At 43.1% G+C, this 13,067-nt stretch overlaps 1 protein-coding gene across 1 annotated transcript in view; it reads right to left on the bottom strand.

The window, feature by feature from the left end:
* LOC115458943 (regulating synaptic membrane exocytosis protein 1-like) overlaps window positions 1-13,067 on the bottom strand; it is a gene marked incomplete at its 3' end in the record, with an annotated part of 175,465 nt that overhangs the window by 124,498 nt on the left and 37,900 nt on the right. The window contains exon 4 of the mRNA XM_030188802.1: window positions 11,913-12,148. Coding sequence (XP_030044662.1) covers window positions 11,913-12,148 — 236 coding nt within the window. The remainder of the gene's footprint in view (window positions 1-11,912; window positions 12,149-13,067) is intronic.

Below are 13,067 nucleotides of genomic sequence, written 5' to 3'. Positions count from 1 at the left end.
CCCTGACTCCCCCAGTGGTCACAAACCCCCTCCCACCACAAAATATGCCGTTTCACAACTTTTTATTTTCACCCTCAAATGTCATACCCACCTCCCTGGCAACAGTATGCAGGTCACTGGAGCAGTTATTAGGGGGTGCAGTGGACTTCAGGCAGGTGGACCCAGGCCCATCCCCCCCCCACCTGTTACACTTGTGCTGGTAAATGGGAGCCCTCCAAACCGCCCCCCCAAACCCACTGTACCCACATGTAGGTGCCCCCCTTCACCCCTTAGGGCTATAATAATGGTGTAGACTTGTGGGCAGTGGGTTTTGAGGGGGATTTGGGGGGCTCAACACACAAGGAAAGGGTGCTATGCACCTGGGAGCTCTTTTACCTTTTTTTTTTTTTTTGTAAAAGTGCCCCCTAGGGTGCCCGGTTGGTGTCCTGGCATGTGAGGGGGACCAGTGCACTACGAATCCTGGCCCCTCCCACGAACAAATGCCTTGGATTTATTCGTTTTTGAGCTGGGCGCTTTCATTTTCCATTATTGCTGAAAAACAAAAACGCCCAGCTCACAAACTGTCGAATAAAACATGGACGTCTATTTTTTTCGAAAATACGGTTCGGTCCGCCCCTTCACGGACCCGTTCTTGGAGATAAACGCCCATGGAGATAGACGTTTTCGTTCGATTATGCCCCTCTAAGGGGTCATATTACTAAGGTCTGCTAATGCATTTAGAGTGTCTTTTATAAAGGTGCAGTAGTGTTTTTGGCACATGCTAAACACTAGAGATGTCCATAGGAATATATGGACTTCTCTAGTGTTTAGCGCATGCTTATTTTTAGCAAGCAGTAAAAACGCCAGCGTGCCTTTGTAAAAGGCCCACTTAGTGCACTAATGAATTAGTGTGTATTAATTGCCATGCGGCCCCATAGGTATACAATGGGTTGCACGACAGCGTGCATTAATTGTTATCATGCGCTAAATTAATTAGCGCATCTTAGTAAAAGGACCCCTAATAAGGCGATACATCAAGGTATGGTAAAAGATTGTCCTTTATAGCACCTTGATACCCTGAGGGATTCAGCAACCTGTGAGATCCTGGTTCCGTAGCTTGTTGAATCCTGCCTTCCAAGAATAACGTTGCTTTTGAGCCATGTTGCAAGCAGTGTTATTCCTGTGGCCCAGAACCATCAGGCTGCAAATCCACTGCCCAATATTCTCAGACCACAAGTAGAGGGTCCCCCCAGTCCTGTCTGCACCCCCCCCCCCAGCACAAGTCCCACCTACCAGGGGCTACCTGTTAAAAAGCATTGGTGGTCCATGGGGAGATTCAGGGATCTGTGTGTGTGTGTGTGGGGGGGGGGGGGGGTCATCTGGGGGTCTGGGAGGGTCTGGGAAGACTTAGGGCAGAAGCAAGGCAACATGACCACTAGTGGTAGGTGCACCATTTTCAGGAAGGTGCTAGACTGGGCAGGAGTGACTGGACCTCACATCTGCCCAAAGACTCTCTGGAAAGTCCCAGACCCGCTGATGATCCTCCTGGACTCTCCACTGGACCGCCAGGTAGCCCCTACCTGGGTGGGTGGGGCTTGTGCTGGGAGAGTGCAGGCAGGACTGGAGGGGACACTGTCCTTGTTGTCCAGGTGGTAAAATAACCCCAGCATAAAGACAGGGTTATTTTACTATGATTTATGGGCCCTAACACGGCTTGCGGTATATCACCGCAAGTTCCATTAGGACATTTTTTATAGTACTACTACTAATCATTTATATAGCACTACTAGACATATGCAGCACAGTCAACATTATATGCAGGTACTTTCTCTGTTCCTAGAGGGCTCACAATCCTATGTTTTTTGTACCTGGGGCAATGGAGGGTTAAGTGACTTGCCCAAGGTTACAAGGAGCTACAGTGGGAACTGACCCCAGGTTGCCAGGATAAAAGCCCGCTGCATTAATCATTAGGCTACTCCTCCACAAAAACAAAGCATACATTTGCATGTTTTGCATCTCATTACTACTTAACCCATAGCGACTTAAATATTGCCGTGGCATTGTAGGTCAGACAGCATTAGGGCTTTTTAATTCACATTAAGGCCCAAATAATGTGACTTAAGGCCCTAACACTGCTTGATGAATCCCCTCTTAAGAGTTCAATAGTAAAGCCACCTTAATTTATGAGCTTAAAAAGTATACTTATATATTTAGGCCTTAAAGTCATCTGCCTACATTTATGAGCCTAGTGTGGTAAATCAGGGTTAGGCTCTTAGGGGTCCTTTTATGAAGCTGTAGCAAAAGGGGGGCCTGCTCTGGCGCTGCACATGTATTTAACATGCGCCGAGGCCCCATTTTACCGTAGCAGGTAAAAGTCAGGTCTTTGTTTTTTCAAGAAATGGCCATTTCAGGGGAGAGCACTTACCGCCACCCATTGAGATCTCCTATACTAACCCAGCAGTAACTGGGCTATACACGGCACTGCCCAATTACTGCCGGGTACACACAAGTGCTACAAAAACTGAACTATTTTTTCAGTGATGAAAATGGCGTGCATTGGGGCAGGGAACTACCACCGGGCTGCATGCGGTAGCCCGGTGGTACATCCCTTTTAACGAGCAGTAAGCCTGTGTTGGGCTTACAGCCACTTCGTAAAAGGGCCCCTTAACTTTTTCCCTGCCCTAAATGTGCTGCTGTTGCCATCCACCTTTCATGCTCTTAAACTTAGTGGTGTTGTGAAAATTTTAAGTATAAATTTAGGTACTCAGGCCATAGTAAATTTTCAAAGAGGCTAACTTAGAAGCAAAATTACCAAAGGGGCCATTTTACTAAAAATGTGGTCTCAGTGCGTGCTTACGCATGTCATTTCCATGCGTTAAGGCCATCTACATTGCGCGAGTAAAATGGCTAATTATTCTATTTTCAGCATTAATGGTCATATGCTAATTTTCCCATTAGCGTGTGAGCACTTACTGATACCTTTTTTGTTGGTGGTAAGGGCTCATATGCTAACCATATACTAATTGGTTAGCATACGGTAATGTAGCTGTACCAACTGATTAGCACAGAACATTCCTATTCTCCACCTCGATCCTCCCCAGCGCTAAACAATAAATTTTATTTTTTAGCAGGTGCACATGCAAAAATAACCACGGGACACCTGAGCGCACCCCATGGTAAACCTTTTTTTGCTATGATAAGCACATCTTAATGTTTACTGCATCTTAATAAAAGGGACCCAAAGTTAGGAGAAAAATTCCTTTGATTATTCAGCCCATTATTTTTATTTTTATTAAATTTTTGACATTGGCTTTTCAATCTATGTCATCTTCTATCTCATATAGTTTACCCCTGTAGTGTAACACAGCTGGACTTAGGATTTGTTTTAATTAATTATATTTATTAGTTTCAAAAAATTTTAAACAAATGATACATTTGAAACAGAAAAGGTACCTTCGTCAATTTTACAAAGAAATACTCATTCCAAAATTAACTTTATGACTAACCAGCTTATAATCGAAAGACAAAAACGCCTATATTGCGACCTAAATCGGGAGATAGGCGTTTATCTCCCAAAAACGAATAACGCGGTATAATCGAAAGCCGAACTTGGATGTTTTCAACTGCACTCCATCGCGGAAGCGTACAAAGTTGACGGGGTGTGTCAAAGGCGTGGTGAAGGCAGAACTGGGGCGTGGTTATCGGCCGATCAGAGATGGGCGCCTTTCGCAGATAATAGAAAAAAAATGCGTTTTTAGCGAGAATTTAGGGCACTTTTCCTGGACCCTGTTTGTCCACGAATAAGACCCCAAAAAGTGCCCTAAATGACCAGATAACCACTGGAGGGAATCGGGGATGATCTCCCCTGACTCCCCCAATGGTCACAAACCCCCTCCCACCACAAAATATGCTGTTTCACAACTTTTTATTTTCACCCTCAAATGTCATACCCACCTCCCTGGCAGCAGTATGCAGGTCACTGGAGCAGTTATTAGGGGGTGCAGTGGACTTCAGGCAGGTGGACCCAGGCCCATCCCTCCCCTACCTGATTTGTGCTGCTTAATGCTTATTAGTCGTCCAACCCCCCAAACCCACTGTACCCACATGTAGGTGCCCCCCTTCACCCCTTAGGGCTATAGTAATGGTGTAGACTTGTGGGCAGCGGGTTTTGAGGGGGATTTGGGGGGCTCAACACACCAGGGAAGGGTGCTATGCACCTGGGAGCTCTTTTACCTTTTTTTTTGTTTTTGTAAAAGTGCCCCCTAGGGTGCCCGATTGATGTCCTGGCATGTGAGGGGGGACAGTGCACTACGAATCCTGGCCCCTCCCTCGAACAAATACCTTGGATTTATTCATTTTTGAGCTGGGCGCTTTCATTTTCCATTATCGCTGAAAAACAAAAATGTCCAGCTCACAAATTGTCGAATAAAACATGGACGTCTATTTTTTTCGAAAATACGGTTCGGTCCGCCCCTTCACGGACCCGTTCTTGGAGATAAACGCCCATGGAGATAGACGTTTTCGTTCAATTGTGCCCCTCTATGTACACTCAAGTCCACAACTTCTGATCCAAGATTTACTACTAGAAGGGATTATAACTAAATTAAATAAAGGAAAAAAGAGCCGATCTATATGACAGTGTCCTTTTCCATTTAAGAGCTTTGCCTCATAGAACTTCTGGCGGCTATGAATTCAGATAATTGAACAGATTCATAAAAAACATATTTAACCGATTGATGACAAATTATGCATTTACAAGGAAATCGTAACATAAAAGTAGCTCCAAGTTGAAGCACCCCTGGTTTTAACAAAAGAAATTGTCTACGCCTCTTTTGGGTATCTTTACATACATCCGGAAATATGCGGACCTTAAGTCCTAGGAAATCTTTCTCTCTACTTTTAAAAAATTTTTTCATAATTAAAGTTTTATCCATGGCTAAAGCCAAAGTAACTAGTAAAGTTGCGGAAGTTGTTAAATCTGCTGTTGGTGTTTCTAAAATTGCGGAAACATCCAGTGATTGATCCATTTGTTGTTCAGGTTCATCAAAATTCTTATTAGGTATATACTTGAGTCATTGGAGGTAAAATGTCATCTGTAAAACCCAGAATTTCTTTCAAATATCTATTTACTAGTAAAAAAGGCCCGTTTCTGGAATGAATGAAACGGGCGCTAGCAAGGTTTTCCTGGGAGTGTGTATGTTTGAGAGAGAGAGCCAGAGTGAATGTGCAGGTGTGTGACAGAGTGAGACTGTCTGTGTGACAGTGTGTGTGTGAGAATGAGAGTGTGTGACAGGGCCCCCTCCCCTGTTCCTAATGCCCCTCACCCCGTTCCCTCCCCTCCTTTTCCTCCTTCCCACACTTTGGGTTCCTTAAGGCTTTCAAAAGTCTATGTACCCCCGTTGCCCTAACGCCCAGTATCCGGATACCCCACTGCTTTCCTCTTCACCCCTCCCCCAAGATGTAATACTTTCACGTCCTTCATTTTTTAAAAAAAGTGTCCTATCTACCCTGTGTACAAATGGCCGGCATTCAGATTGTGTTCCTCTCGTAAATTTTCATTTCTTTCATTCATTCAAGTAGAGGAGTGTGGTAGCCGTGTTAGTCCACTCTTAAGGTTATCAATAGAAATCAAACAAAATAAAACATGAAAAAGAAAATAAGATGATACCTTTTTTATTGGACATAACTTAATACATTTCTTGATTAGCTTTCGAAGGTTGTCCTTCTTCGTCAGCTAGCACATTTGCTTATTTCCGATCTGACACTTTTGATTCCTTCAGTCTTTTAAAACTCTCCTATGTACCCTGTGTGCTAATGGCCAGCATTGAGATTGTTTTCCTGTCCCAAATTTGCATGTCTTTCAGTCATTCACAACTCCCCCCCCCCCTTCTCCAGTTTAACACTTTCGTTTCCTTCAGATGAAGAAGGGCAACCTTCGAAAGCTAATCAAGAAATGTATGAATCCTATTACACATTCTCGAATATTTTGGCATTGGAGGCAGTGTCCTAAACTGGTTCAAGGGGTTCTTAACCTTACGCTCATATCAAGTCACATCAAACTCAACTACGTCTGCTGCATGGATACCTGATTGTGGAGTACCGCAAGGATCCCCCCTCTCTCCAACTATTTTCAATCTAATGATGACCCCCCTGGCAAAACTTCTATCAAACCATAACCTTAACCCATACATATATGCCGATGATGTAACGATATATATTCCATTCAAAAAGAACATCAATGAAATCTCTAACGAAATCAACCAAAGTCTACACATCATGAACACCTGGGCAGATGCATTCTGACTGAAACTGAACGCAGAAAAAACTCAATGCCTCATACTTACCTCCCAATACAACACAAATAAATTTACCGCCATTAACACAACTAAACTAAATCTACCAATATCAGAAACCTTAAAAATCCTTGGAGTCACTATTGACCGCCACCTAACACTCGAGACTCATGCGAACAACACAACCAAAAAATGTTCTACTCCATGTGAAAACTGAAAAGAATTAGACCATTCTTTCCAAGATTTGTCTTCCGCAGTTTAGTGCAATCACTCGTACTCAGTCACCTGGATTATTGCAACTCATTATACGCAGGATGCAAAGAACAAATACTGAGGAAACTTCAAACAGCCCAGAATACAGCAGCCAGACTCATCTTCGGAAAACCAAAATACGAAAGTGCAAAACCCTTACGGGAGAAACTACACTGGCTACCACTCAAGGAACACATCACTTTTAAAGTATGCACCTTAGTCCACAAAATCATTCACGGTGAAGCCCCTGCATACATGTCTGATTTAATAGACCTGCCACCCAGAAACGCTAAAAGATCTTCCTGAACCTTCCTCAATCTCCATTTCCCTAAGTACAAAGGCATAAAATACAAAGTACTGCATGGATCGACCTTCGCATACATGAGCACACAATTCTGGAATACTCTACCACGCAACCTGAAAACGATCTACAAACTGACCGACTTCCGCAAACTACTGAAGACTTATCTCTTTGAGAAAATCTACGGCAAGGATCAAAACACATGAAGTCCATACAAACTAATAGATACGCACCAATACACTCCCTTCTGAAGTCTCTTCTCCCGTATCCTCACCACTCTTAAAACCCTACCCACAGATGAAAATGTAGACCTTTATGTTCCCTCGATACTGTTCTGTCCCCCTCTCAATTCACCACTGTTATATTCTGCCGTTCTATTCCTAAATGATATCCTGAATTTACTCTGTTTTACATAACTCTTCATAATGTAACCCATAATCGTACTGCAACCAATTGTACTTCCATCATTCACAATGTATTGTAAGCCACACTGAGCCCGCAAATAGGTGGGAAAATGTGGGATACAAATGCAAATAAATAAATATTAAGTTATGTCCAATAAAAAGGTATCATCTTATTTTCTTTTCCATGTTTTATTTTGTTTGATTTCTATTGATAACCTTAAGAGTGGACTAACACGGCTACCACACTCCTCTACTTCAGTGTTTTAAAACGCTCCTATCTACCCTGTGTCCTAATGGCCAGCATTCAGATTGTTTTCCTTTCCCAATTGTTCATGTCTTTCAGTCCTTCAGAACTCCCACCCTCCCCCCATTTAACACTTTCGGTTCCTTCAGTCTTTTAAAACTCTTCTATCAACCCTGTGTCCTAATGGCCAGCACTCAGATTGTTTTGCTTTGCCAAATTGTCTGTCACTGATGTCACTGAGGTCAGTGCGTGCCTGCCTAGCAGACCACTTCCGGCAGGCACAGTCCCAAGCATATCCTGTTGGAGGTGAGAATTATTATATAGGATCATTTCTCTAGGAGTAGTAGTAACTACCCTAGGGAAATTCAAAAATCTCAGATTTTTTGATCTTTGAGCATTTTCCAGGTTTTCAATTTTTCTTCTCAAATTAGAAACATCTTTTACAATATTTATTTGCAAATCTCGTGATTTCTCTGAGTTTTCAGTCACTGAATTTATCTTAGCCAACAATTCTTCTTTTTCCAATTCCAAACCCTCAGTCTTCTCTTCAATTTTCCTTACCCGGGACTCAAGACCTTGAATTTGGGGACATATAACTTTACTCAGATTAGTAATTAATACCCAAAGACTTTCCAGGGATATCTCTGCTGGTCTCTCTTCTAAAAAGGATAAAGTACCTTGCATTTGTAATCCTCCGGGTTGTAACTTTCTCACTTCTGAGTCCATAACCTTCTCCTTCATTCCTCCTGCAATTAAGGTTGTATTCTCCCGGTTTAATTGAGGGCTTTTATCTCCCTCAATTCCTTCTCTCTCCAGGTTGATTTCTCCAGCTCCCGCTAGCTCCGGAGCGCCAATTTCTGGCTGCTTCGGGGTCGACGCCATCTCTGGAGAGGAAACACACTGGGGTTGCGGGGGAGGAGCCCGTTGATCGGGGCTGAGGGTAACCTCCAGCAGGGGCAGCATCTGAAGCCCTCCATTCGTAGCAGACGCCGCCAATCTGCCACCCACTGATCCTGTCGGCACCGTCGGTGTCTGCACAAACAAATCCATGAGGCCAATCTGCGAAGAGGGGGGTCGGTTCGGGGGAGCAACTGCCGCTGCCTTCCCTCTTTGTTTAGGCATCACGAGAAGGTAAGGAAGCGTGGAGACACACGATCGGTTCACGCAGCCATCTTGGATCAGCGTCAGCCCCAGGATTTGTTTTAATATGTTTGTAAATCATAATTAGATGTATAGGGGTCCCTATGAGTAACACCCAGTATTATACCACAGGATACCATCCAGCTTATTTTTGAAAGTGATCGCCGGCCATTTTGCGACATAAATCAGGAGATGGCCGGCGATCTCGGAAAAGTGGCCAAATCGGTATAATCAAAAGCCGCTTTTTTGGCAACCTCGTCGCTTTCCCGTCGCGTTGCCGGCCAAAGTTCAAAGGGTGTGTCGGCAGCAAAGCGAAGGCGGGACACGGGCAGGCATGGGCATGGCTACCAGATGGCCGGCTTTCGGCTATAATGGAAAACAAAACGGCGATAAGCAGTATATCGCCGGGTTTACTTGGTCCTTTTATTTTCACAACTAAGCCTCAAAAAGGTGCACCAAATGACCAGATGACCACTGGAGGGAATGGGGGATGACCTGCCCATACCCCCCCAGTGGTCACCAACCCTGTCCCATACTAAAAAAATAAAACTAAAAACCTTTTTTGCCAGCCTGTATGCCAGCCTAAAATGCCGTACCCACCTCCATGACAGCAGAAGTGTTGTATCCTCCGACAGCCTTTCCCTGGTTGCGTTGTGGCTCTCGGGTGAGTGTGACACCTTTTCTGTTAGGTGCCCTGCAGAGTCACATCAGAAATGCATTGTGGTGGGTGTAGGGTACTGGGCTGTACTCCCATGGTGCTTTTCCCCCCTGCTAACTGGGTCAGAGTGTGACCTGTTTTGTTTCCGGTAGTCCATGAGGTAGTGGTCATTTTTGTAAGCCAGTTTTAGATCCCTTTCATGTGTTACCCACGTTAGAGAATGTTCTTACCTTGAATGTTGCTGAAAGAGGGCATTGTACACCATTCTGCCAGCTCTGACCTACTGCTAATCTCAGTACCAGGGAGACTCATTGTCAGTGGGGCACAACCTCTGATCTGCAGTTAACTGTGAGTAAACGTGTTTATTCAAATAAAGGACTTTTTCAAAGAGATTAGTCTTCAGGTGTCAACTGGTGTGCCAAGGTTATACAGCAGCAACAAGTCTTAGAGGCCTGCGTGTATGCAGGTCCCTGGAGCACGTTTAGTGAGTACCGCAGTGCACTTAAGGCAGGCGGACCCAGACGCATCCCCCCCTACCTGTAACACTTGTGCTGGTAATGGAAGCCCTCCAAAACCCACTGTACCCACATGTAGTTGCCTCCTTCACCCCTAAGAGCTTTGGTAGTGTTGTACATTTGTGGGTAGTGGATTTTTTTTTTTTTTTTGGGGGGGGGGGTTGTGGGCTCAGCACCCAAAGTAAGGGAACTATGCATGTGGGAGGTTGTTCTGAAGTCCACCGCACTGACCCCTAGGGTGCCCAGCTGGTGTTCAGGCATGTTAGGGGGACCAGTGCGCTACAAATGCTTGCTCCTCCCATGACCAAATGCCTTGGATTTCGCCGGGTTGGAAATGGCCGGCATTTTTCCCCATTATCGCTGAAAAACAAACCCGGCCATCTCAAACCCGGCGAACTCCAAGGCATTTGGCCGGGCTAAACCGTATTATCGAAAAAAAGATGGCTGGCCATCTTTTTCAATAATACAGTTCCGGCCAGCTGTAGCACCGCCGCCAACATAGATCGCCGGCAATCTATTTGGCCGGCGACGTTCGATTATGCCCCTCCATGTGAATTTGGGGAATCCCAAGTATGCAATGAACCAGAAATGGAAGTGAGTCAAAGAGTGAAGATGTGGGGATGCTCTGGAGCTAATGTACTGGAATAGAAAGGAGACCAGAGTGGAATTATTGGACCAACCTTCAGCTTCTTAATAGGCATCTTTCAACAGCTACACATGTGCTACCAGTCTGCAGTGCAGATGAGAAGACCTAACCTGAATAGATCCCACAGATGCATAAAACATATATTTCCTTAATTATAAACTTACCACTAATGCTAAATGGTTTCTTCCCACCAGATGATACCGAACCCCAAATAATTTCCATTTATGCTATAAATACTAAGCCACTCTAGCAGGTGCCATGTGCTAATGTCAACACAGCCCATTCACTTTCAATGGGTTGTGTTGGCATTGCTGCATGACAGCTGCTAATGTGGCTTAGTAAACAGAGGGGAAAGTATTACTGATTACCTGTGTTCCATATTCAGTGTACGTGGTGAGTGTTTTACTCATGTTCATGAGAATCAATGCAATTGATGCTGTCAAATTTCTGAACAGCACAACCTATTAACAACATGGCTTCCAAACAGATATGCCAAACATGTCCATTAAATCTCATCTTCATCCAAAATACATACCTTATATGTCTTTACTTTGAAACTATTCTATCAGTAGTGTACTACCTTATTAAAGCTGTCTAAAAACTCACACTGCCTTGAAAGAAGGGATTCTCTAGTTAGAAAGAATAAATTCAGTTTTATATTTTAGAATAATATATATTTTTACTTACCGTGAGCTTTGTGCTAACCTTGACTAGATGAACGAATGACTGCACTGTGCCAGGCTAACAAATTATTCTCAAGCTAAATATCCAAGGGGTACTTTAAGCTTCTATGCCTTGCTTTTTTTCATCAGCTTATTCTTGTGCTTTATTCCCTCTTTTTTGCTCCAGGTCACCCAAACATCAGGGTACAATCTCTATTTACTGAAATGTACTGACCTAATTTCTATGTATTCTCTATTGAGTAAATATGGTCTTTTTCTCTTGGCTACTAATAAAATAAAATGCAATCTCTGTTCAAGAACAAGTTCTGAAATGCATTACTGCATTTAAGATAATATTTTATTTTTAGCTACATTGATTTAGTTCAAAAGTACATCTAGCAACAGGCTTCTACAGTCATTCTTGCACATGCAAACATCTGTAAATCAAAGCATATAGAATGGGAACACACATTTATTCAATGAGCAGGACAGAGCTGGTTTTTATTTATTTTTTTCGCTTGCAGCTGGTAACATTCACTCTTGAGAGATGTCAATGATAAGGAAAATAATAGCTCTCAGGAAAACAATGACACCCCCTCCCTACACACACACACACACACACACACAAACATACGCATTACACACACTTATTTTGTTCTATTTCTTTTAAAGAAAATTATAGATTTTTTTTTTAATATATGGCATATTCTCAAACACATGCTAGTGAGTGGCTCAGAAAATGCAGATTGGTATATGTAAGAACCTGGCCACATGAATCATTGCTATTTGCTGTAAATTGAACAAAGTACTCCACTCACCTGTTTGGCTAAGCTGGGATGTGCTTCTGCTTCTCCGAGATACTATGGCAACCACTTTGGCACTTAGGCTTGACCTTCTTTTCTTTCCACCTGTTCCAACCGTGCCAACAGCAGTGTCTGACTGGCTCCCATCATTATGCTCCAATTTGTAAATCTCTCCACTCATACTTGTGCTCTTTGTGATGGTTCTCCCTGAAGTCCCCATCCTTCTGCTTTGCATTTTGGGGGTAAACGAACTATATTTATAAAGTAAAAATATATAATATGTGCATACAAATTAGTGTCTGTGCATCGGTAGCCACAATGCAATGAAGTGATATTGCAAAAGTTTAGATTTAAAGAAGAAACTTGCTACATATAAATAGCTGGCATAATAAAACCAGTTGCTTCCTTTTATCCATCAAACTATATAGGGTCATGCTCCTCTTTCCTACTATAAGTTTGAAAATAATTTTTCTCTCCTAAATTAAAATGCTGAAGTATACAGGTGGAAGGTCATTTTTATAACTGGGTACCTATTTTAAAGGTAGACAAAATGTGTCTACTTGATAAAGAAAAGAAGGTGCCTTCTTTTCTTTATAATGTACTTGTGTAAGTGGCCCAAAATGTGCCTTAATGTATGGCAAAATCACTCACATAAAACCTAGGGCTTCTGTAAATGCCTGCCTCTACATAGTAACATAGTAGATGATGGCAGATAAAGACCTGTACGGTCCATCCAGTCTGCCCAACAAAATAACAAATGGCATACCTTATGCCATGGTAGCAAGATTGCACATAAATTATAGTATTTTAGAATTTTGCCCTGCCTATGCACCCCACAGTAAAAGTGTGTGCCATGCAAACAAGGTGTGCACTTTTACTCTGGTTGCTATTTTAAAAGGGGTCACATGCATGCCTAACTCCCCACTTATGAACCTAAATGATGTGTGTTCTTAGGGCTGGATTCTATATAAAGCTTCTTAAATGTAGGCGCGTCAGAATAACGCACATAGCACTATTCTATAAACCTCATCTACAGTAAGGTGTGGTTTATAGAATAGCGCATATGCCGGAGGAATGAATGTACATTTAGGCGCAGCCATTTGTGCCACTGAAAACCTGGTATAAACGCTCGCACCTAAATATACACATGTTCCCCCAAATTCTATAAAA

The sequence above is a fragment of the Microcaecilia unicolor genome, unplaced genomic scaffold, assembly GCF_901765095.1.
Source record: "Microcaecilia unicolor unplaced genomic scaffold, aMicUni1.1, whole genome shotgun sequence".
Lineage (NCBI taxonomy): Eukaryota > Metazoa > Chordata > Amphibia > Gymnophiona > Siphonopidae > Microcaecilia > Microcaecilia unicolor.
The sequence above is the reverse complement of the archived record's forward strand: the minus strand, read 5'-3'. Positions and strand labels throughout refer to the sequence as shown.